We start from the raw sequence: 25,892 nt of genomic DNA, 5'->3' as shown, positions 1-25,892 counted from the left end.
AGTCCATCCATTAGTTTGTCTGTCCTGCTTCAGGTTAAAGTTTTTGGTCGAGGATTTTCACATTCCACTGAACATAAATAATTATAATGCGGATGGAGCATCTGTGTACTAGGGACACATTCTTGTTTGTATTTGTTTCACTGAAATTTAGCATCCAAGAGTTTGGATTAAATCATTAATATATTGTTGTCTTTGTATAGTTGTTGACACACTAACTTAGATAATGTAGCTAAAAGTTTGTTAAGTTTTACTTCATGTTGATTGTTTTTTTGATACACCATTTTCACCTTCTAGTTCAGACAAATAACTTTCTGATCCAATTCTGGTGTTAATATAATCAGTTATCTTTTGCAAGTACTCAGAGTCATAACTTAATAACATGATTAAAAATGATAAATAAGATATCAATATGATAGTGTTAGTTTACATAAGATTATGTAATATGTTCTTGGCTGTTCACACAGGTGTTCATTTTACAAATCATTAATTATTTTTGTGCATATTTCTATAAAAACAGAAATAATTGATTAAAATATATTTTCAAGGTCATTTGTAGCTGTTAAAATTTCCACTACTTAATTTAAATGAGTAAGGGTGATTGATAACTTCCTTTAACCACAACAAAGAGATGAGTTTAATTTTCAGTTGTGAAATTCCCTGTTTTAGCTCACCTGGACCACAGGCCTGAGTGAGTTTTTCTCATCACTTGGCATCCAATGTCATGCGTTGTCTGTTAACTTTTACATTTTGTTTCTTTTCTAAAATTACTATGCCAAACATAACCAAATTTGGCGACAATAATCATTTGGGTATCTAGTTAAATGATGTGTTCAATGACCCTGCCTGCCAACCAAGATGGCCAGCATGGCTAAAATCAACCATAGATGTAAAATACAAGTTTTTATCTACTATTTTGCAAACAACTATAAATGGAGAAAATCCTTCGTCAACATGTTGGACAATAACTCAAAAATCACTTGAACCAATTCACACATGAAACTTTATGAACATGAGCTTCATTTATTTTATTATGAATTTTAGATTTGAGATTCTGAGTTTTGGGTCTTCGTTTTTTTTATTAAAAAAAGGGATTTTCCAGTTTTCAGACAATAAGTCAAAAACATTGTCACCAAATTGCAAGAAACTTTGGTGAAAAATGTATATCTATTATTGATATGAGCTCCATTCGATTTCTTTAAATTTTAGATTTTACATTTCTGAGTTACAGGGTTTTGTTCATTAAAACAGGTTGTTTTTTCCAATAACTACAAAATGCTTTCAGCAGTTTTCATAAAACTTTGGTGAATTGTTTATGTCTATGGACGTAAACTCCCTTTCTATTTTCATAAATTTTAGATTGCATGTTTCAGTGTACGTGATTTATCCATAAAAAAGGGAGGCCAAAGATTGGGACAATGCTTTGAGCAGTTATCATGAAACTTTGGTGACTGGTTTATATCTTTTAAGATAACCTCCTTTTAGTTTTTCATGAATTTCTTATATGACATGAGAAATTACTAACCCTTTTTTTTATAAAGCGGCGGCCATATAATTAGCTCATGGCGCAGCTTTTATTTTTTTCATTTCCAGATAATCTTTTTGGTATGAACACCTATTATTTTAAGAGTGTATTAGTTTGGTCATAACTATGGGAATTAAGGGAACTTGGTTATTTACTGTGAGCTCTATGTTAAGGTTTTCTCAACCGTGTGTTGGTTTTTGGTACTGCACAAAAGTAAGATTTGTCTAACAGAAAGATTAAAATCTTGTTTACTCTCACCAAAAGTCATTTTCACAATCTACTTCTTTTTAAAAATTGATAAAAAAAAAGTGTTTTTCTGATGAAAACTAGGATTGAGTATTGAAATAAAAACCCAGACATGGCCAATCCTTAATACTCAATAACTAAATGTCAGATTTATTTATTTACACCAGCCTCTCTTGTTTATTTGTGATATTCACTTATAAAGACAAGGTGAAATGTTTTATCTTCCCTCATTAGTGGGTTATTTAGATAATAGATATATTGGCTATCTAGTAAATAATATTTGTCCTGTATCACATGATTTTACAATTTATAATTTACCCATAATAAGGTAAGATATAAATGATTCTAGATTTGCTTAATTTAAACCCTCTTTGACATTACATTTCCAAGAAACTCTATTTTATTAACATACATACATCATATACATGTTATAAGACTCAGTAACTTAATGAAACTGTACTAAATCACAGTAGATCATGGTTCTAATGTTTTGTTATTTAGGCATGGAAAGCTAAGTTTTTGATATGCAAGCAGTTGTTTTCTTTATCATTTTTTCATGTACTAAAAATCTGCATCAATTTTTTTTTTGAACAATTCAAATTTCTTTTGTGTTATTCCAAGTCTGATTTGTTTTGTACGTTATGTTAGATACTAAGATCTATCAGAAATTTTTTTTAAAATACAAAGTTAACACTATTATAACTGTGATTAATAGATTAAGATACAAACTATATTTTGTTTCTGTTTATTATGTAAATAAATGCTTAAAGGAAATTCCGGAATAAAATGCTGATTCTGAAAGGAGAGAGTAGATTATGTCAATTATATATAAAGAAGAGTACCTCTTCTGGTAATATTGGGTTGGTATTTGAGATATCCAAAGTATAAATTATACTCTATATATTCTTTGATAGGTCTGGTGGAAAATAATACATCTAACATCTTAAGTATAAAGTGGTATTAAGATGTCGTCAAATTGTCTGTCTTCTCACATTATAAGTAGCTGATTATTTGCATTGTATTATAATTAAACTTATCACTTTGAACATATTTATGTCTGTGTGAAAATTTGAAAACAATTATTGAAACTACTTTTGAGCTTTTGTTGACAGCTAATTTAAAAATAAGGAGATGTGATATGATAGACATTGAAACAACTATCCACCAAAGATCAAAGGAAGTAAGCAATTAAAGGCTACAGAAGGCCCTTTAACAATGAGAAACAATCCTAATGTATAGGTGGCTATAGAAGGGCCTTTAACAATGAGAAAAAATCATACTGTATAGGTGGCTATAGAAGGCCCTTTAACAATGAGAAACAATCATACTGTATAGGTGGCTACAGAAGGCCCTTTAACAATGAGAAACAATCATACTGTATAGGTGGCTATAGAAGGCCCTTTAACAATGAGAAACAATCCTAATGTATAGGTGGCTATAGAAGGGCCTTTAACAATGAGAAAAAATCATACTGTATAGGTGGCTATAGAAGGCCCTTTAACAATGAGAAACAATCCTAATGTATAGGTGGCTATAGAAGGGCCTTTAACAATGAGAAAAAATCATACTGTATAGGTGGCTATAGAAAGCCCTTTAACAATGAGAAACAATCATACTGTATAGGTGGCTATAGAAGGCCCTTTAACAATGAGAAACAATCATACTGTATAGGTGGCTATAGAAGGCCCTTTAACAATGAGAAACAATCATACTGTATAGGTGGCTATAGAAGGCCCTTTAACAATGAGAAACAATCATACTGTATAGGTGGCTATAGAAGGCCCTTTAACAATGAGAAAAAATCATACTGTATAGGTGGCTATAGAAGGCCCTTTAACAATGAGAAACAATCATACTGTATAGGTGGCTATAGAAGGGCCTTTAACAATGAGAAACAATCATACTGTATAGGTGGCTACAGAAGGCCCTTTAACAATGAGAAACAATCATACTGTATAGGTGGCTACAGAAGGCCCTTTAACAATGAGAAACAATCATACTGTATAGGTGGCTACAGAAGGCCCTTTAACAATGAGAAACAATCATACTGTATAGGTGGCTATAGAAGGCCCTTTAACAATGAGAAACAATCATACTGTATAGGTGGCTACAGAAGGCCCTTTAACAATGAGAAACAATCATACTGTATAGGTGGCTATAGAAGGCCCTTTAACAATGAGAAACAATCATACTGTATAGGTGGCTACAGAAGGCCCTTTAACAATGAGAAACAATCATACTGTATAGGTGGCTACAGAAGGCCCTTTAACAATGAGAAACAATCATACTGTATAGGTGGCTATAGAAGGCCCTTTAACAATGAGAAACAATCATACTGTATAGGTGGCTACAGAAGGCCCTTTAACAATGAGAAAAAATCATACTGTATAGGTGGCTACAGAAGGCCCTTTAACAATGAGAAACAATCATACTGTATAGGTGGCTATAGAAGGCCCTTTAACAATGAGAAACAATCATACTGTATAGGTGGCTACAGAAGGCCCTTTAACAATGAGAAACAATCATACTGTATAGGTGGCTATAGAAGGCCCTTTAACAATGAGAAACAATCATACTGTATAGGTGGCTATAGAAGGCCCTTTAACAATGAGAAACAATCATACTGTATAGGTGGCTATAGAAGGCCCTTTAACAATGAGAAACAATCATAGTGTATAGGTGGCTATAGAAGGCCCCAACATGAAAAATGTGAAACAATTCAATTGAGAAAACTTATGACCTAGTTCATAACAAAAGAATTTACAAAAAGCAAACATAACAAACTTGAACTAATGACAACCAATATTATCATTTGGCATCAATTAAACATTTGCATCATATTGCAGAAAAAGACATGCAAGAAATTTTGACAACTTCTTAATAATATCCTTTCAAAAATGTGATTCCTAAAAATACAGATGAAAGGAAAGAATATTGATATGGTATCTTGTTACTCCAAACTCTACACTGACTGTGTATTATTGAGAAAAGATCTGGATCACTGTTCCATTCTATTTTTGTTAAAAGACTTCTTTATTTTTCTAGATAAGAGAATGAACTAGATACCAAGGACCTACTCCTATCTGTGTTGTTTAACCTCAGAGGATGGCAGTATTTACCCACAAACCACATCATTAGGAATAAGTGATGTCAACCATCAGTTTCCTGTTAGTTGTACTTTGTAAGTACTCAAGGGATGAAACTAGGGTGTCATCTGGAAAATCCATTCATCAATTTCGTAATCTTCTTGTTTGCTATTATACCCCTAGTGTCGATCACTAAAACTGACAATATGCCATGGTAAAAAAAAACAAATGACAAACAATAATATACAAAACACAATAAAGAAAACTAAACCAAACTGATCTAACCAAACCCCACCAAAAACCAAAGGTTATCTCAGGTGCTCTGGACAGGTAGGAGGGGGAGGACAGGGGTAAGGGAGAAAGGGGGTAGGAGAAAGGAGAAATGGGGTGGGAGAAAGGAGAAAGGAGAGGAAGGCTGGGAGAAAGGAGAAAAAATTGGAGAAAGGAGAAAAAATAAAATATCTCTCCTTTTAAAAAAATTTCTAATATTTCAAGAAAAAATATCTCAAAAGGAGATGTTTAATTCTAATGGGAGAAAGGAGAATGGGGGTAGGAGAAAGGAGAAGAGGGGTGGGAGAAGGGAGAAGGGTACCCCCCTGTCCTCCCCCTCAGGTAGGCAGATCCTGCATCCGGTTTGTTGCCATGTTATAATGTTAGTACAAATCTGGTAAAAAGGTATAATTTACATACTGGGAAAAAAGAAAAGGATTGGGGTTACAACACTTAAAACATACCCCTTGCTATCTGTGAAACAGATATTCCAATACAGTCAACCAACTTGTCATTCCATCCCTAATATAAGATTGGAATGATTTATTCCAATACAGTCAACCAACTCGTCATTCCATCCCTAATATAAGATTGGAATGATTTCAACTTCACAACTTGAAACTCCTGGTTTAATTCAGTTTCAACTAGGAGATACATACTCCATATGCAGGCTCTGCTGGAATGTTGCTATGTAGGAATGGAAAGTTCACAATTTGGAAGCTAAATTCATCTCTGTTCTTTCACACAATTATCTATACTACCATTAACTTAAGCAACTTAGACAGATTATAATCACATTTATTATTCCCTTTGTATCAAGATCAACAGACTAAATAATTACTTAACATTTTTTTCAATGTAAGAAAATTTTAAGACTTTTGTTGATATTTTAGGTCTAGGAGGTTTGCAGTATGTAACAGGAGTCCCAATTATTATAAACAGTAAGGACTCACCTCTCATCACTGGTCATAATGGACTAGATCATGGAGGGAAGGAGTCCAACATTACTGGTGTTCATCATGAAGACAGTGCTCATGGATTACTTACTGTTAGTGCCACAGACCATGATCAATTTGTAGGACATCAGGCTGATGAAAACCATGCTGGTAGTCTAACTAATAATACTGAAGAACAAATTCTGAATATAACACATGATATACACCTGAATGATAAATCAACTCAGCATGGGAACAGTGAACAAATCGTGAACGGGAATGAACAAGTGTTTCATATATCTAATGAAAGAGATGAAAGATTATCACTAGACCGTCATCACCTACCTCCAGATGGACAAAAGATGGGACCAGGAATAGATGGTCAAATTTTACCTCATACAGGGGATTCACACGGCCATCATGATAGTTCTGATAATGTTACAGAGGAGGGTAGGGATCATGGGCATGAATCAGAACTTATAGCACCAGAGATGGATGAACATCAATTTAGACATGGTTCAGAGATTACAGATATGTTACATGATCCATTTGTACAGGATTACACTGAATCTGTTCGAGACCTGCCTGATATGAATGGTGGGGAAGAAAACTGGCTCTCAGATGGAGATCAGAATGGTCATGGTACTGATAACAATCCTCAAGAAGAAAATGATCATAGTATAGACAATGGACAACATGGAGAAAACAGTAATCGTGTCGAAAATGGGCAAAATGGAGAAAATGGTAACAACAGAGAAAAAATGTCTGGAATTATTCACCAAGGAATTCATTTCCCTGTTACAACAGAACATGAATCTGTTAGACAGTTACCAGAAAGTCATGACAAAGAACCAGTCCTTAAACCAGATAGAAAAGAAGAGCCTCATTTTGAGATCTCCACTGAAACTGGTAGACCTGAAGGTCATGTTGAGGTTGTTACTAAACAGTCTGATAGTACTGAAGAAGGAGGTCTGATTATACCTGATGAACATAAAGAGGAAAAACAACATACAACAGAAACTAGTAGACCTCAAGTCACAGAGGAGGAGGTCTTACCTCATCAACATGGCATTGATATGGTCAAGACAACAACTAGGAAAATAGTACCAGAGATAACTGAAGGACCACATTATTTACCTCATGATGGGGAAGGAATGTTCAGAACTACCACCAGAAAAATAGAGCCTGAAATCACAGAAGGAAAGCACTATTTGCCCCATGATGGGGAGGGGATGTTCAGAACTACCACACGAAAGATAGAGCCAGAAATCACAGAGGGAGAGCATTTATTACCTCACGATGGGGAGGGTATGTTTAAAACTACCACAAGAAAGATAGAGCCTGAAATCACTGAAGGTGAACATTTACTGCCCCATGATGGGGAGGGGATGTTCCATACCACCACGAGACAACCCATATCTAAGTTAACGGAAGGACCTCAACACAGACAGGTAATATCTGTGACCACAACAAGGAGAAATGAAATTACTGAAACAGAACATTTATTTCCTCATAATGAATCCGAGATATTTAAAACATCACAAACATCAGAACCTGAGGTTACAACAGAGGTATCAGAAAAAGAATTGGTTACAACAGAGATTCTTGAGATAACTGAGGGACAACATAGGGGTTCCATACACACATCATTATCTTACAGTACACCTTCAGTTAACTATGGAACAACTGTCAAAATGTCAACAGGAAGTACAAAAATCATACCTAATCAGGAAGGACCTATCACTATCAAAACAAATAAGAAAATGACACCAAAGGTCACAGTAAAGAAGATTCTATTGCCTGATGAGTTCACTACATCTAGCTTTACCGTAGCAGGTGTTACTACACAAAGCCCAACAAAACCTGACAACATACCTACCCAGGGTACTACAGAGTCAAGTTTTAATCAGACACCTACATCACCAGCCATAACTCCTACGGAAACCACTAGAGTAAGCAAACAACCACAGAGAATATCTTCTGAAAGTTCATACATAATAGCACCAAGTTCTACAGAAAAATCATCTTCAGAGATATTAGTGCCTGAAGTAAAACTACAATCAAGTTTTATTGTTTCTACACCTTCAATAAATCAAGAACAAACTGTGTCATACTCTAGTCAGTCTGTAAGCATAGACTGTTATGATTGCAATTCCATTCCTCCATCTCTTGTTTCATTAATGAATGTTTTACCTGTTTTAAGTACAACAAAGGATATCATACAGGAAAGTACAGGCACTATCTCAACAGGTTTAACATCTTCCTATAGTGAATTGTACTCGTCTGACTTAAATACCTTCCATGGTATAGAAATGGTATCATCAATCTCATCTGAGACTCCAGCACCAAACATGATCACAACCTCAATGACTAGAGCCTTTGAAACTACCTTGGTATCAAGCCACAAAAAATCTATAGATAATGAGTCAACACATTTACTCACTAGTTCTCAGTACAGACCTCAAACGTCTCAGCTCAGTACTGTAGGAATATCTATTGAGTCAACAGGAGTATACTTACCAGAGTCTGTTACTCCAACGACGACATCTTACCAACCTATTGCTTCTGTTACACCATCAACAACACAGCTAGCAAAAAACAAAGACAGAACTACATCATCAATGTATATAAATATAGACATGAAAATGTCTCTGCGTGAATTCTGTCAGCACCAGCATAAATTTGTATCACAACTAACAAATATAATGATCAATACTCAGAATTCTAAGATAAGTCATGAGCAAATAAAGTTACAGTACCCTATAGCTGATGATTGTGATCACCAGCCTTGGGATAACCCTAAAGAGGAGGTGGAGATACAGATATATGTATTAGATATTACGGGAAAACTAGATAGAAGTCTCACCATTGATATGGCCAAAAATATCAAACCTGGCTTGAAGTCGTCAGAATTATATGGGAAAAAGGTGAGTAGATATATAACTCATATATTTAAGAAAAATTTAAATTATTGGGAAGACAAAGTTGATAATGATATTATAGAATAGTACAACTTATAGTTATATTCAAGAATAAGGTTTTTATTATGATTATAATAGTAGTTGAACTGAAATACATCTTTTCATATCAATACAGTTAATATTTCAGGTTGATGAAAATAATGTATAAAGGGTATAAACTTGCTACAAACTGGCCACTATTTTGGATATGTTGCATATTCTATTTATTGGTATCTTTTATGTTGTATTTTTTTTATTTTTAAATATATTAAAGATGCTTATAACATCCTTGACATATTCTATTAGAAAAATTTGTTAGAATGATAGACCTACACTCAAATGAAAGAATGAAGATATATGGGTAGGGGAGATAACTTTTGCTTATATGTTTCAATTCAGGAGGAGATAATTGTTTGTATTTTTGAGATACCTATTTTTTGTAGAAATTTGCTCATACTGTCATTAATAAGTAAATGATTTAGGAAAAGTATTTTGCATATAGTTTTGTGTTGTTAATTTTTAGCTTGAAAGTGTAAAGATTGTGAATGAACTAAACATAGTTGAAACATTACCTACAAATGGACCAAGTGCTTCAAAGCTAGACGAGGAAATAGAAACTGGTATAACAATAGCTATCTCCATTGCAGCTATAGGTGGCTTCTGTTGTGTGTCTTTGTTGATTTTACAGGTAAGGTTTCAGGTCTAGAAAAATAGAATGTTTTAAAAAGTATACCATAAAACAAAGATGGTTTGCTTCAAAAATCTAGATCATATCTCAGATACTATCATAAGCAGTAGGTTTAGTATGTTCAGTGTATGGAAGGACTGTAATGCGTACATGTCCAACTTGCAGGCGTCATCTGACCTTGACCTCATTTTATGGTTCAGTGGTTATAGTTAATTTTTTGTGTTTTGGTCAGTTTTTCTTGTACTGTAATAGGTCTACTACATTTGGTATATGGAATGATTGTAAGGTGTAAATTTCTAAATGGCAGGTGTCATCTCATTTTCATGGTTCAGTTGTCAAAGATAATTTTTGAGCAATAGATCAACTGTATTTGGTGTGTGGAAATATTTTATGATTTTCATGTCAGTCTTGCAGGTTTTATTTGACCTTGACCTCATTTTCATGGTTCATTGCTGATTGTTAAGTATTTGTGTTTTGGTCTGTTTCTCTTAATGTATAAGCAATAGGTCAACTATATCTGAGTATGGAAGAATTGTAAGCTGTACATGTCTGCCTGGCATGGTTCATCTGACCTTGACCTGAGACATTTTCATGGTTTATTGGTCAATGTTTAGTTTTCTTGGTTTAGTTTGTTCCTTAGAAACTATAAGCAATAGGTCAACTATATTTTGTGTATTGGATAGTTGTATGGTGTACATGTATTTCTTGTTTGGTTGACCTTATTTTCTTGGATAATGTTAAGTTTATGTGATAACTGTAGTAAAGCTTCATGTTTAGGAATATCAACATAATATCAATGATTAGTAAAAAAAAAAAAGGCCAGACATTTCAGCTTGTGCACTCATGTTAAAGTTCTTATGGTTTTTAGTATGGCCAGCATGGATTCAACAAAAAGATAAGTATAAATAAATAAAAAAGATATTTCATTGGTTTTAATTAAATATTGGTACCATGATTTATCAGTCAAAGTTACACTAATATTTCATATGTGAAATAAAACTTGAATTTATAATCCTCTGAAGTCTTATAGAAACAAAATGGCAACAAAGTGAAGTGAGAAATCTTTGAAATCCTTGAATTTTTCATTTATTTACATGTAATAAAGTTTACTTTTATAAATTGTGACTTGGTTGGAGAGATGTCTTATTGGCACTCATACCACATCTTCCTATATCTATTCAATGTAATAAAAATCATAGAAAAATCAAGAATTCAAATATCTAAAAATATTGAACTACTAAATGATCCACACTGATTATCATGTGTTGTAATTTGTTGTTAGGTCACTATCTGAATATGATTGCACATTTAAATTTCTGTATTAGTACTTCTATTATGTATTTTATATGAGTTTACATGCTTTACAGTTGATAATTCACAAGAGATCAGGTCATAGGATGCACCCGTACTTCCCTGGGAGTGGTAGTTGTTCCAGTAGGCTATCTACCAGGAGTTCCAACTCTATAGCTTTGGGGGTGGTATCCAAGTCTAGACCTAACAGTGGACTCTGGAATCCAGGCTTAGATATCAGTGATGTAAATATATTGTAGTTATCATTATAAGTACACAAGATGATCACAGTACTTAAATATTCAATTATTACAAAATTATAGAAAGGATTAAAAGTATCTAAACAAACAATGGATGTTAGAGGAAAAAAATTGGCAGAACCAAATTTTATATTTTCCAGGTGATTTATTTTTATGCCCCTGCCACAGCAGGATGGACAGAAAGTGTTACCCTTGTCCATCACTAGGCAGGTCTGTTTCTCTGTCTGTCTGTAAGCACAAAATAAGTTTGATTCGCTCGTGTATGTAATAATGTTTTAGATTTTAACGAGAGAAATTTATGTATTACTGAAAAATTATTACACCAGGGTTTTCGATATCACAAACTAGTAAAAAAATTTACTAAATTTTATCATCTGTATAAAGACATCATTCGTAAATATAGCTCAACATGCAGACTTCTAATACGTTCAGGTATTTCACATCCAATTTTTTATGGAAATATTCTTTATAAAGCACAAAGGTGTCAGTATTCACCTCAGAAACTTACAAAACCTTTGAATAGACTTATTAAGAAGGGATATAATTATGATACTGTTGTCAAGTCATTAAAGATTGCATATTTTGGCGTTAATATTGAGTCACTGATAAGGTCTTTGCATCGTCACTAAACACATTTATTCTAAAAAAAGTTGTTGGCATGACACGGGTTATGTTCTTCTCATAAATGTTATGATGGTATGATACTAAACCCCTAATGGGAAGGATTGTGCCTGATGTTCATATGATGAAATCATAATCTTTTAGTCAGTTTAATTGAAGTCTGGAGCTGGCATGTCAGTTAACTGCTAGTAGTCTGTTGTTATTTATGTATTATTGTCATTTTGTTTATTTTCTTTGGTTACATCTTCTGACATCAGACTCGGACTTCTCTTGAACTGAATTTTAATGTGTATTGTTATGCGTTTACTTTTCTACATTGGTTAGAGGTATAGGGGGAGGGTTGAGATCTCACAAACATGTTTAACCCCGCCGCATTTTTGCGCCTGTCCCAAGTCAGGAGTCTCTGGCCTTTGTTAGTCTTGTATTATTTTTATTTTAGTTTCTTGTGTACAATTTGGAAATTAGTATGGCGTTCATTATCACTGGACTAGTATATATTTGTTTAGGGGCCAGCTGAAGGATGCCTCCGGGTGCGGGAATTTCTCGCTACATTGAAGACCTGTTGGTGACCCTCTGTGATTGTTTTTTATTTGGTCGGGTTGTTGTCTCTTTGACACATTCCCCATTTCCATTCTCAATTTTATTCCATTCTCTAACATCAGTTTGTGAAACTTTTACTAAATGGTCAGAACCACAAAACACAGATCAGGTTAGAATTTGGGTTGTGTCACTTTTACTGTTATGTTATCCCTTAATAGTACTAAATGCAACATGGACACATTCTCAATTTATTTGAATTGATGTCAAACATGAAAAACTACCTATTTCATAAAAAAAAATCAAGGATTCCATTTTAAAAAATGCTTATTATACAAGAAACTGAGACCATGTTTTCCAATTGTCTTTTTATGAGATGGATTGCTTGCCGTTTTGTTATACAATGTAACAAGCCAATAATAATGATTATAACATGTTGAAAATAATTGACTTGATTCAGCTAGTAAAATGACAAATATAATACACCATTGATTTTGTTGTTTATCCATTGCTTAGGAAGTTGTTAACCAATCAAAACCTTCTGGTGTAAGCTTTAAAAATATTATCTAAATGGATTAAATATTGTAACTATGAACTCACTCTAAAGTATACTTTCCAGGAGAACTGTAATTATCCCTCTCATCCACTGGTGTATTCAGCATTGACAGATTTCTCATTGGAAACTGATGCTATCCATCAAGAATTTCAGGTAATAAACTTATTTAAAAAAATATATTATTCTTGTGGCATAAATTATAGAATATCTAATCCAGGATATCAAATTGAGAACATTATTCACTTAGTTACTGAATAACACATTAATTCATGAAAATGATATTATTTCATACTATTTGTAATCCAATTCCCTCCACTCCCTTTTCGTAAGTAGCAACATTCCAGCAGCACCTGCATACGGGGTATATATCTCCCAATTGATACGATATTCCCGTGCTTGCATTTCCTATCATGATTTTCTTGATAGAGGTTTGCTGCTCACAAGGAAGCTATTAAACCAAGAGTTCCAAATGGTGAAGTTGAAATCATCCCTTCGTAAATTTTACGGACGCCATCACGAGTTGGTTGACCGTTATGGAATAACCGTTTCACAAATGATATCGGATATGTTCCTTACGTCGTAACTACAATCCCCTTCCCTTTCATGAATATGACCTACCGAATTAGACTATTTACCGGATTTGTAATCACTTAAGCAACACGACGGGTGCCACATGTGGAGCAGGATCTGCTTACCCTTCCGGAGCACCTGAGATCACCCCTAGTTTTTGGTGGGGTTCGTGTTGTTTATTCTTTAGTTTTCTATGTTGTGTCGTGTGTACTATTGTTTTTCTGTTTGTCTTTTTTATTTTTAGCCATGGCGTTGTCAGTTTGTTTTAGATTTATGAGTTTGACTGTCCCTTTGGTATCTTTCGTCCCTCTTTTTTTTCGATGTAATAAAACAAAACTCAACACATATAAGTAATGATAATCATATTTTGCCATAAATAAACATTTACAATCATACATATCTCATAAATAATTTCTCATTTAAAGTCTATATATTATTGATAAATATAATAATAAATAATAAATGCACTAGTCACTTCCCAAACAAATATCAAATTCATCAACTTCTTCGATATAATAAGGTATAACACATGTACAAAAATATTCAAATAATACAAAAATAAAATGGGCGGGAGGGTGGGTTAATTTAACGTGTCATGAATTGACCAGTAAACTATTCGAAATGACCAGGGAATATAAAATTTACCTGAAGTGAACAGGTATTTCTATTAACGAATCGAATGCGATTAAATTACGAACGATAAATTTTGTACAAACAGGTAACAAGTAATGTCGAAAGGTAACAAGTAATGTTGAAAGTTTCTGAGATGGAATTAAGTATTTTTAAAAATTACCATTTACAGAAATTTGAATTTCAAAAGTAAACAACTGATTACTGAAACTTGTGAATTATTGCATTCTTTTAAAAAAAACTTATAATAAAATTTTCCTTAATTAGTTTAGTAATTTTTGATAAATATTGAGTTTATACATGTTGTGTTCATCTATAGAGAGTTTTATACTTGTATTTTATGTCAGATTATCTCCCCTTATTGCTTATACATTTAACTTTTCTTTAAATATTATTAAACAGTTGAAATTAAATGACAATATTGAAATGTTTTTCTTCATCTTCTTTTCTTTTTGGTTTGTTTACAGCTGATTCCAAATGAAACACCCAGACTTTCATGTGTGCCAGTTGGAGCCGAGGATAAAAACAGATTTGCTAATGTACTGCCTTGTAAGTTGTTTTAGTATCTTAATGGTCATTCACTGATGTTGCTTCTTTTTATTTTACATAAAGACTTCTTGGTTGAGTACTGTGTTAAAGATAAAAAGGAATGGAGTAAATACCAAATAATTAACTCTTGAGATCTGCACTACCAAGTCAATATTTAAGCTTCTTCGATAGGAATCTACCATATGCTAATAAATATCAATACATCTGTTATCCTATTTAGGTTTGAACATTCCTTTATGCAAAGACTGTAACCTTTTGAAAATTTAGTTGATATAAGATACTTCTCTTTGAATTCATACTTGAATTTTCCAAAATCAATCAAATTCTTCTACGTGTACAGGTATGTGTGCGTAAGGATAATTTCTATCTGATGCAGCACATTGTTTAATCAGTGATCACACTAGCTACAGTATATGTGTGATTTTTTTCATCTAATGTAAAATAAATGTGCTTTATTTTACCAGATATACATTATATCATTAATCAGCCTAATCCACATTATGTTTTATATTTTCTTTTTATACAGTTCCACATTCCAGAGTGAAGTTACAAAAGATTCCTGGGGAAGACTTCTCTGATTATATCAATGCCAACTTTATAACGGTAGGAATTTAATGTGAAGTTGATGATCTATCTCTATTCAGTCCTGGAATCTTCTTAACCCAAACTACATTTTCAATAGTGTTGAGAGTTTTATTTGATGATTCTAATGGTGAAAAGTCTTAGTTGGAAAGTCACTAAGATAGAAAAAATGGAATTATTTTTAATAGCTTAAATCAGAATACATGAATTTGCAGTTACAATATATAGATATTAAAAAAACTTATGTGTTTGTAAGACAGAAAAGAAAAAATGTAAGAATAGATTATCGGGTTTTCTACACATTGATATCGTAAAATATCAGACGCAAGCAACAATGTGGACCTTTTTGGCGAGTGAGCACAGCAAACGAGCTAAAAAGTTTTACATTGTGTCGTGCGACTGATATTTAATGATATCTATATATAGAAACCCTGATAATCTGTTTGTTACTGGTCTTTTCCCTCTTTCTAAGACAGTTTTATGTTTGACTAAAAGCAAGCTTGATAATGTCTCCTCTCACATTGTGACGTCGCTGATAACTTCTCCCACATTGTGACGTTGCTGATAACTTCTCCTCTCGCATTGTGACGTCGCTGATAACTTCTCCTCTCACATTGTGACGTCGCTGATAACTTCTCTCACATTGTGACATCGCTGATAACTTCTCCTCTCGCATTGTGACAATGCTGATAACTTCTCCTCTCGCATTGTGACGTCGCTGATAACTTCTCCTCTCACATTGTGACGTCGCTGATAACTTCTCCTCTCACATTGTGACAATGCTGATAACTTCTCCTCTCACATTGTGACGTCGCTGATAACTTCTCTCACATTGTGACATCGCTGATAACTTCTCCTCTCACATTGTGACAATGCTGATAACTTCTCCTCTCGCATTGTGACGTCGCTGATAACTTCTCCTCTCACATTGTGACGTCGCTGATAACTTCTCCTCTCACATTGTGACGTCGCTGATAACTTCTCTCACATTGTGACATCGCTGATAACTTCTCCTCTCGCATTGTGACAATGCTGATAACTTCTCCTCTCGCATTGTGACGTCGCTGATAACTTCTCCTCTCACATTGTGACGTCGCTGATAACTTCTCCTCTCACATTGTGACGTCGCTGATAACTTCTCCTCTCACATTGTGACAATGCTGATAACTTCTCCTCTCACATTGTGACGTCGCTGATAACTTCTCCTCTCACATTGTTACGTCGCTGATAACTTCTCCTCTCACATTGTGACGTTGCTGATTATTATGCCAGGTTTTGTTTTAAAGCCTTGATATGAGAATTACGGAGAGACAGAGCAGGGTGGTATAGGCGGAGGGAAGGACGATAATGTCTCCTCTGACATCGCTGATAACTTCTCCTCTCACATTGTGACATCGCTGATTATTATGCCAGGTTTCATTTTAAAGCCTTGATATGAGAATTACAGAGAGACAGAGCAGGGTGATATAGGCGTAGGGAAGGACGATAAATTTCAATATCAGAATGTCGAGAGACAAAATGCATACACCTTAAAAATCTAAACAACTTAAGTAAAGGCAATGTTTATAACTATAGATCAATTTACATTTGCATTATTATTTTTGTGAAATAGCAAGAAATAGAAAAATCCTTATTTTTATGTTTCTTTCCTATGAACAGTGAATCTTAATGAAAATATTCCCATGAAAAATATAAATGTCTACCTATAAATTTGTTTTGTTTGTCAAAAATATTTTCCTTTATAAGATCTGAATAAAATGTTCAATTTTGATCTACAAATTTCTTCAAATTACTATATTATCTATAAATTTTTAAAGCATTTTAATATTACAGACATATTATCCTTTTTCATCCTTTGTTATAATAGTTTTTGTGTCAACCAACTATATAAGCAATATATAAGGCTGAACAGATGATGTCAACCAACTATATAAACAATATATAAGGCTGAACAGATGATGTCAACCAACTATATAAACAATATATAAGGCTGAACAGATGATGAATTTATTTACTGTTGTCTGTCAATGTACTTGAAAAATTGTTAATGCTAGTCACAGGTCTACAACCTGACCTAATATTGGACCAATGGGCATACATAAAAACTTAACTTCCTGTAGCTGAAAATTGTGAAATAAGTTTTATGAATTCATAGCACTGCTGAATCCAAGCAAATAAGATCAAAATAATAATAACAACTGGTTGAAATTTATTAATATTATATAGGGATATAAAGAAGATTTAAGAGCTTACATAGCCACACAGGCTCCATTGTCTAGTACTGGTGGTGATTTCTGGAGAATGGTGTGGGAACAACAGTCCAGGGTCATTCTAATGTTAACTGATATGGACGAGAGAGGACAGGTATTATAAACTATGTATTATATAGGGGTAGCCACACAGACACCATTGTCTAGTACTGCTGGTCATTCTGATGTTAACTGATATGGACGAGAGAGGACAGGTATCACAAAGTACCCGGTATGGATTATGAGCACCATCATCTTTGAAGGCCTCACTCTATGAGGTTTTAGTCAATTGACGAATTGTAAAATCATTTAGCTACAATAGAAAAATATATTTTAAAGACTGATACCTTCATGCCTTAATGCAATATAGCTTTGTCTAAAGAGTGAGCCAAAGAAATCTGTAACACATTAGATTTATCAATTGTTAGATGTCTTCTTACTGTTTGCACAAACTAAATTGTAAGGCACATATATATGATCTTTTTGTCACATTTTGCCTACTGAAATGAAGCGTCAGCAACATTGATTGGGTGTATAATGGCTCATAGTACATTTTTGTTTAGTGACTGTGATGATCTGTACACATTGTAAAGTACTGAAATAATATCTAATTCTCAATTTTAATTTTAATTTTTATTATTTTATTGTATCTCAGGTTGTTTTTATACGACCACAAAATTAGAAAATTTTTTGGTCAAATATTAGTATGACGTTGGCATCGGCGTCGTATGAAGACATTAGGTTTTCACACTTTACTTAAGTATAAGTAAATAGAAATCTATGAAATTTAAGCACAAGGTTTATGACCATAAAAGGAAGTTTGGGATTGATTTTGGGAGTTTTGGGCCCAAACAGTTTAGGAATTAGGGGCCAAAAAAAAGGTCCCAAATAAGTATTTTTCTTGGTTTTTGCACAATAACTTTAGTATAAGTAAATAGAAATCTATGAAATTTTAACACAAGGTTTATGACCACAAAAGGAAGGTTGGTCCCAACAGTTTAGGAATTAGGGGCCAAAAGGGTCAATAATTAAACTTTGTTTGATTTCATAGAAAATTGAACTATTGGGGTTCTTTGATATGCCGAATCTAACCGTGTATTTAGATCCTAAATTTTTGGTCCCGTTTTCAAATTGGTCTACATTAAGGTCCAAAGGGTCCAAAATTAAGCTTAGTTTGATTTTAACAAAAATTGAATTCTTGGGGTTCTTTGATATGCTGATTCTAAACATGTACTTATTTTTTTTTATTATAGGCCGAGTTTTCAAGTTGGTCCAAATCGGGGTCCAAAATTAAACTTTGTTTGATTTCAACAAAAATTGAATATATGGGGTTCTTTGATATGCTGAATCTAACAATGTATTTAGATTCATGATATTTGGGCCCGGTTATAAAATTGGTTCACAGGGAGCTCTAAAGGGTCCAAAATTGAACTTTATTTGATTTCATCAAAAATTGAATTCTTGGGGTTCTTTGATATGCTAAATCTAACCATGTATTTAGATTTTGGATACTGGAATACCACAAAGGCATGGTAAGAAGTGTCTTTGGGAGTTATGGCTCAAACCCTTAAGGAATAATGTGCAAAAAAGGGGGGAAAAGGGTTTCCAGGTTAATGGACAATTACTTAAGTACATAACATAATTAAAAAGCAGTGTAATGACTTTAGTTTAATAAACTTCATTGGAAATTTGTTAATATAGAATATTGCTGATGAAGCTTTTTTGTTTATTTTTAGCCATGATTATTGTAGTTTCCAGACAATAAATTGGAGTTATCTTTCTTTGTCCAGCATGGTTGTTGAATCACCTTAAACCAATGCTTTATGAAATATTCTTTGAAAATTGGAGTTATCTTTCTTTGTCCAGAATAGTAGTTGAATCAACTTAACTCATTGCTTTATACAACATACAATGTATATTCACTTTTACTACCAACTAATAAATTAAAACAATCTTTACCATTCAGTGATTACAAGCACTTTTTTTACATTTTAATGTTTTATGATGTATTTAAATGTGTAATTATTGTTGCAAAGTCCATTAGAAATTTGAATTGAGATTCGTTTTGGAATAAGGGAAAAGGGGATGTGAAAAAAATAATTGGAGGGGGGTGGGGGGGGGGGTCAATTTTTCTCATTTCAGATTTCAGAAATAAAAAAAAAATTTCTTCAAACATTAATATTCAACAGCATAGTGAGTGAATTGCTCAAAGGCAAAAAAAAAATTTAAGTTTATAAGACCACATTTATTCTGTGTCAAAAACTTATGCTGTGTCAACTATTTAATCACAATCCAAATTTAGAGCTGAATCCAGCTTGAATGTTGTGTCCATACTTGCCCCAACTGTTCAGGGTTCAACCTCTGCGGTCATATAAAGCTGTGCTCCATGGAGCATCTGGTTATATTCCTAATACTAAATTGCCCATTGTTTTTTAGCCTAGATGTATACCATACTGGCCAGAGAAAACAGGGATGGAGAACAGACTGACCTATGGCGATTTTATTATCACATTGTTTTTTAGCCCAGATGTATACCCTACTGGCCAGAGAAGACAGGGATGGAGAACAGATTGACCTATGGGGATTTTATAATCACTTTGTTTTTTAGCCCAGATGTATACCATACTGGCCAGAGAAAACAGGGATGGAGAACAGACTGACCTATGGCGATTTTATTATCACATTGTTTTTTAGCCCAGATGTATACCCTACTGGCCAGAGAAGACAGGGATGGAGAACAGATTGACCTATGGAGATTTTATAGTCACTTTGTTTTTTAGCCCAGATGTATACCATACTGGCCAGAGAAGACAGGGATGGAGAACAGACTGACCTATGGAGATTTTATTATCACTCTGAAGAAGAAAGAAATTCACCAGGAATACATTGTGTCAGTATTAGAAATCAAAGATATAGAAGTAGGTATATTGTAATTGTATTATTAAGGGCTATTCAATTAAAATGCATCTGACAGGGCTGGAAGTGAAGGTTAATTATTGAATGTAGGTCGTGGTTTTTTGTATGACTGCAAAATATTTTTTGGGATCGAATAATGGTATGATGTCGTTGTTGTCGTCTGCATCTTAGTCCGAAGACAAGTTTGATATCCTGACAATACCTTTAGTTAAAGTGAATGGATTTTTATGAAATTTAATAAGAAACCACAAAAGGAAGGTTGGGATTGATTTTTGATTAATGTTCCCAAACATTTGGAATTAGGGGCCCAAAAGGTACCAAAGGTTACATATCACAAAAGGATGGCTGGGATTGAGTTTGTGGTTAATTGCCCAATTAATGCAGGAATAATTAAGGGGCCAAAAAAAGAATTTTTCTAGTTTCCAGACCAGACTATGTGTTTAAGTGTATTGATCTCTCTAAAATTGATCCATACTACAAAGAAAAGTCTGGGATTAAGTTTCAAGAAGAAATCTTTAATTGCACTGTTTTGTGCAATAGAGACATTTATTTTGTGTCGGAAACCTATACTTGGTAAAAAATTTGATCAAAATCCAAATTCAGACAGCATCAAGCTTGAATATAGTGTCCAAATTTGTCCTAACTGTTCACGGTTCAACCTCTGCTGTCGTATCAGTCGTATCAGTGAACTGATTCAATTCTTAAACAAGACCTAATGGGGAAGAACCCCATAATATTTAATGGTACAAAAAAACACACCAAAGAATTGAATGATTAGATTATAAAAATTACACATTCCTTTGATGAATAATATAAAACAATAGTTACATTTAGAGGTTTCTTTTCATTTATTTAACTGTAATACTTTCTTTTTGTAGAAGAATTTAGTGAGGGAAGTTCGTCACTTCTGGTACACATGTTGGCCATCAGACAGTACACCAGAACCTATCTCCTTAGTAAAGTTTGTATTAGATACCAGACCTTATTATGAAGACAGTGGGGCACCTGTTGTTGTACACTGCAGGTATAGTAATATTGTGTAAAATGTGACTTTAGAGTTTGGTCTTGCAAGATTTACACACAAGCTGAATATGTTTTGTCCTGATAATGATTGAATAATTGCCACTGGATATAAAGCAAACAAAAATCAATCAATGTTTCTTACTTTATTACATTGTTACACCTTTGTTCTAAATATATAAAAAAAATAATAAAGTATTGATCATTTAACCTCAAATTGAAGAAGCCAAACAAACCTAAAGCATCATCATAGTGTTATCAGTTGCTCATTTATTGTCTACCATAATATATACTTTGCATGAAATGCAAAATAAAACCCTGTGGAACTGATGACTTCATATCTAAATCTTCCAAGGGTTATCACAATTTCTGATGAATTAAATCAATCTTTTCTCTTCAGTGCTTACAAGCACTTTGATTTAGCACATGCCATTCTCATAAAAAAAAAAAAATTGTGTAATTTTACCATATTTTGCTTCTCTGGTATTTTTGATATAAAAAAGAAGATGGGGTATGATTGCCAATGAGACAACTCTACACTAGAGACCTAAATGACACACAAATTAACAACTATATATCACTGTATGGCCTTCAACAATGAGAAGAGTCCATACAGCATAAACAGCTGTAAAAGTCTCTGAAATGAACAATGTAAAACAATTCAAACGAGAAAACTAATGGCCTAATTTAGGTATATGTTATTTTTTTTCATCTGAATCCTAACCTTTGTTTAACATTTGTAGCCCCGGAACAGGGAGAACAGGTACTCTGATAACTATAGACATATGTATGAGATCTTACGAGGACAAGAGATCAGTCAACGTCCTCAACACTGTTTATAAAATGAGGAAGGAGAGAGCTGGTGTTGTGCACACTAAAAACGAGTACAACCTCATTTATAAGGTATTTACAACTTATTTAATATATTATCACGCTTATTTCTAAAAGTCGTAATGTGGTAAAAACAAAACATTACCAAATATATTCCTTCTGGTCAACATATAGTTTATATTATGCTTTTTCCAAAAAAAAATTTAAAAAAACATATGTCTTTGAGCTTATTATTAAACTACAGGTTGTGAAAATTAGCACATTTCTAAATAGGACAGCTGTTTCAATTTATTTTATGTGCTTGAGCTTTTTATTTTGCAATTTGATGAGAAGCTTTGTGTTTTGAATTTCACTTAGAGGACAGTAGTTTTGTTATTTTACTTTTTATTATGTGAATAGATAGAAAACTATAAAATCAAAATATCTTGAGTTATCTTGCCTTAAAGGGGCACTAGCTGTCAAATTCATTGTAACCGATTTAACTCAAATTCTCATATTTGGTTTATAACAAGGTAAAACATTTATCCAAACTATCAGAAGTCTAAAATAAACAGTTTACAGAGCATGGGGTAGATAATATATAGGTTCGTTTCGTGTGTATTTTAGTCCAGACGCCATCTAATTAACTATCGATTTGACCTCAGATGACCATATAAGCGATGTAAACAAAAATAAAGATACGAATAGATTAAACCAACACGTGCAATTGGATTTTTATAGGTCTGTTTGATTTTATTTTATAGATTAAAAATAGATGTTTCTCATTGTTTTTAACCATAAACGAATGATTTTATGTGCATCGAATTAGTAATCAAATGATTTACCGTAGTTTCACTTTCATTGTTGACATTCTTTTTCTTTAAATAACCAGTACACGTACAATGCATGCGTTGTCAATCTCTAGCTAGGGGTTAACTTGAAGTTCACATGAATACCGGTTAGAATGATGATGACGTTTTCACTTGCAAGTGAATCAGTCAAAAATTATGTTTAATCGCTTATTTCAACAAAATTAAAGGAAATTATTGCTAACAGCAAATTATTATTTCATTGTTCCAATTTGATTAATGATTGATATAAAAAAAATCATACTTTATTTTTTTATATATATCGTAGCTAGTGCCCCTTTAATAAAACGATAAGTTAAAAATTTTGAATCAATTAAAGATCTTTATTTTGAAAGCTGACATTATTTTCCACACTTTATAAGTAAGAAAGTCTTCTGAAAAATTTCCTGAAAATTTGCAATTTTTAGGTAAAGATTGCATAAAATGCAATCAAAACCTTATGGGTTGACTTGATAAATCTTCCAAGGCTTATCACTACCTTTTTGATACACAAAATATAGTGCATTGATCATAACATCCTATAAATCCTATGCATGTACATTTCTAGAATTTATCAATGTAATATATGCTTAGATATTCAAGGCACAAAATGATGTTACACTTGTCAAGGAAATTACATAACTTTTGAAAATATCTGTTCTAAAAATATAAATAATGTCATTGTTAAAGTCATCTTTAGAATTGGGGTTATCTTTCTTTGTCTAGAATGGCTGTTAAATCAACTGCAACCAATGCAATATTTAATTTTACTCCCCACTGATAAATTGAAGCAATCCTTACCCTTAGTGCTTACAAGCACTTTGATTTATTGTTTTCTGTTATTTTATGATCCAAGATGGCAGAAGTTCCTTATAAAACTTTAATGGATTTAACAAGTATGAAATTGATAAACAGATTTTGTTGAAGCATTATGTCCTTAACTATGCAACCACAATTGTACTTGTATTTGTATTTTCAGGCTGTGGGTGAGTATGCCATAGTGATGAATACTCCAACATCAATATCAACATCATCATCTGTGGCTACTCTTCAGAATATGCTGTGAAGTGGGAGGAGAAGCTTGTTGTCAAAATTGTGATCAGAGTTTTTGTGCATTCAAAATGTGGTTGTTTCATTCAAAAACATGTTTTTTTTTTCAAAGTTTAACATATATGAACAAATGTCAAAGTTCAGGTTGTCTACCATCAATAAATAACAAACTGTTAATGGGGACAGATAGCTTCTTACTTGTTTGTCACTGCTAGGTACTCATATTACCATTATATCATTCATGTGACATAAATAAATTTGTTCTGAAATGTGGCACCTTGTGCAGGGCTGATAATATGATTAAAAGTTTGTTGAAATTATTAAATTGTAATATTTTCTGCCATTTTTTTACCATTGTTTTGTGTAATTGATCATTTAATATTACATTCCAATACTCTTCTGTGATATCATGTTATTCTAATTATAATGTATTATATGCAGCTAAATGCTGAATAAACACAGTAAGAATATTCTATTCCAGAGTAATTGTCAAATTGTTCTTATATTATGCTATGAACCACATGCAGTATTGTCAATGTTGTAAAAACCTGAAAATGTAAGATAAATTAATAAGATTTCAGTCCTTGCTTCAAATAAAGTTATTAAGCTGTAAAAAGCAAATGCAATATATCTTTAACACATTGATAGTAATGTCACTAAATCATTCTGTATGGACTAGTATGTATTTGCTTGAGGTGAGTCCTTTTATGACATATAAATTTTAACAAAATGGCTTTCTGATTAAATTTGTCCATAATTTATCCGTAAGTAGATCCATACTTTTAGTTGAATGATATCTCAAACTATTCCTAAAGGCCAGTTAAATTAATTTTATCATTTGATTTTGCCATTTGATAAGTGACTTTCTGTTTCAAATTTTCCTTGGAGTTCAGTATTTTTGTGATTTTACTTTTTAATGAGAAGCTTCCTTGTCCATAAAACTTATAATGATTTCTATTGTCTGTAACATCCCTGTTGAAACCTTTTTAATCTTTCGTTAAACCTTGATATTGATGGTTATACAGTGAAACCTAAGGAGTAAAATAGTAGACAAAATAAATTAAGAAAGATTGAAAATATATCAAACATATTGTAATTACACCTGGAATCAACATTAAGATGTAATTAAATCCTATTTTGTCATTAAATATTTATGTTTTATTGATACTCTTACAAATAATTGTACTTCATTTATATCCAGATAATTATATTGGATAGTGATAAATCCAACAGTGCCAAATAGTTTGTAAATAAAATGTTTCCAATTCCTGATATTTATTCTTGTTGTTGTATGACAATGTTGTCAATTAGTTCGTTTTTCTTCTCATATATTTGTTTTATTGATACTAACGATGTATAGTTTGTTATAGAGTGGTATTCTTATGATTCAGTGTAAAGTAGGTTTTTGTTTGGTTTTATTTTATTTGCATTGGTCTTGGTTTCGCTGTATGTTTTTGAAATTTTCTAATTGAAGGTTTTTACAGGGGCCACTTGGTGGTTAGTTTTGGAAGATGTTATTGGATATGCTTCAATGCCATTTGGACTTTTTTCACTTTGGTGTTCTCATTTTTAGCTCACCTGGCCCGAAGGACCAAGTGAGCTTTTTCCATCACTTTGCGTCCGTCGTCGTTAACTTTAACAAAAATCTTCTCCTCTGAAACTACTGGGCCAAATTAAACCAAACTTGGCCACAATCA

The 25,892-nt window shown here is 32.9% G+C and overlaps 1 protein-coding gene and 1 long non-coding RNA gene across 4 annotated transcripts in view; both read left to right on the top strand.

The window, feature by feature from the left end:
• The window catches only part of LOC143071109 (uncharacterized), a 30,193-nt gene extending 4,726 nt beyond the window's left edge, over window positions 1-25,467 (top strand). Inside the window, exons 1-13 of one of the 3 annotated variants that reach the window (XM_076245206.1) lie at window positions 2,030-2,096; window positions 4,814-4,949; window positions 6,018-8,986; window positions 9,543-9,707; window positions 11,075-11,242; window positions 13,035-13,124; window positions 14,639-14,720; window positions 15,247-15,323; window positions 17,529-17,666; window positions 20,332-20,469; window positions 21,346-21,491; window positions 22,231-22,390; window positions 24,125-25,467. In XM_076245206.1, coding sequence (XP_076101321.1) covers window positions 4,916-4,949; window positions 6,018-8,986; window positions 9,543-9,707; window positions 11,075-11,242; window positions 13,035-13,124; window positions 14,639-14,720; window positions 15,247-15,323; window positions 17,529-17,666; window positions 20,332-20,469; window positions 21,346-21,491; window positions 22,231-22,390; window positions 24,125-24,211 — 4,254 coding nt within the window. In that variant the 5' untranslated portion in view covers window positions 2,030-2,096; window positions 4,814-4,915 and the 3' untranslated portion in view covers window positions 24,212-25,467. The other 2 variants (XM_076245204.1, XM_076245207.1) reach the window with 2 other exon arrangements.
• On the top strand, window positions 17,673-20,065 carry LOC143071110 (uncharacterized). The gene is made up of 2 exons (XR_012976794.1): window positions 17,673-17,766; window positions 19,988-20,065. It is a non-coding gene; the product is annotated as an uncharacterized LOC143071110 (long non-coding RNA).
• Window positions 25,468-25,892: the final 425 nt, after the last annotated feature.

This window comes from Mytilus galloprovincialis, chromosome 4 (genome assembly GCF_965363235.1).
Source record: "Mytilus galloprovincialis chromosome 4, xbMytGall1.hap1.1, whole genome shotgun sequence".
In the NCBI taxonomy this organism is placed as follows: Eukaryota; Metazoa; Mollusca; class Bivalvia; order Mytilida; family Mytilidae; genus Mytilus; species Mytilus galloprovincialis.
This window is presented reverse-complemented; position numbering and strand designations above follow the sequence as displayed.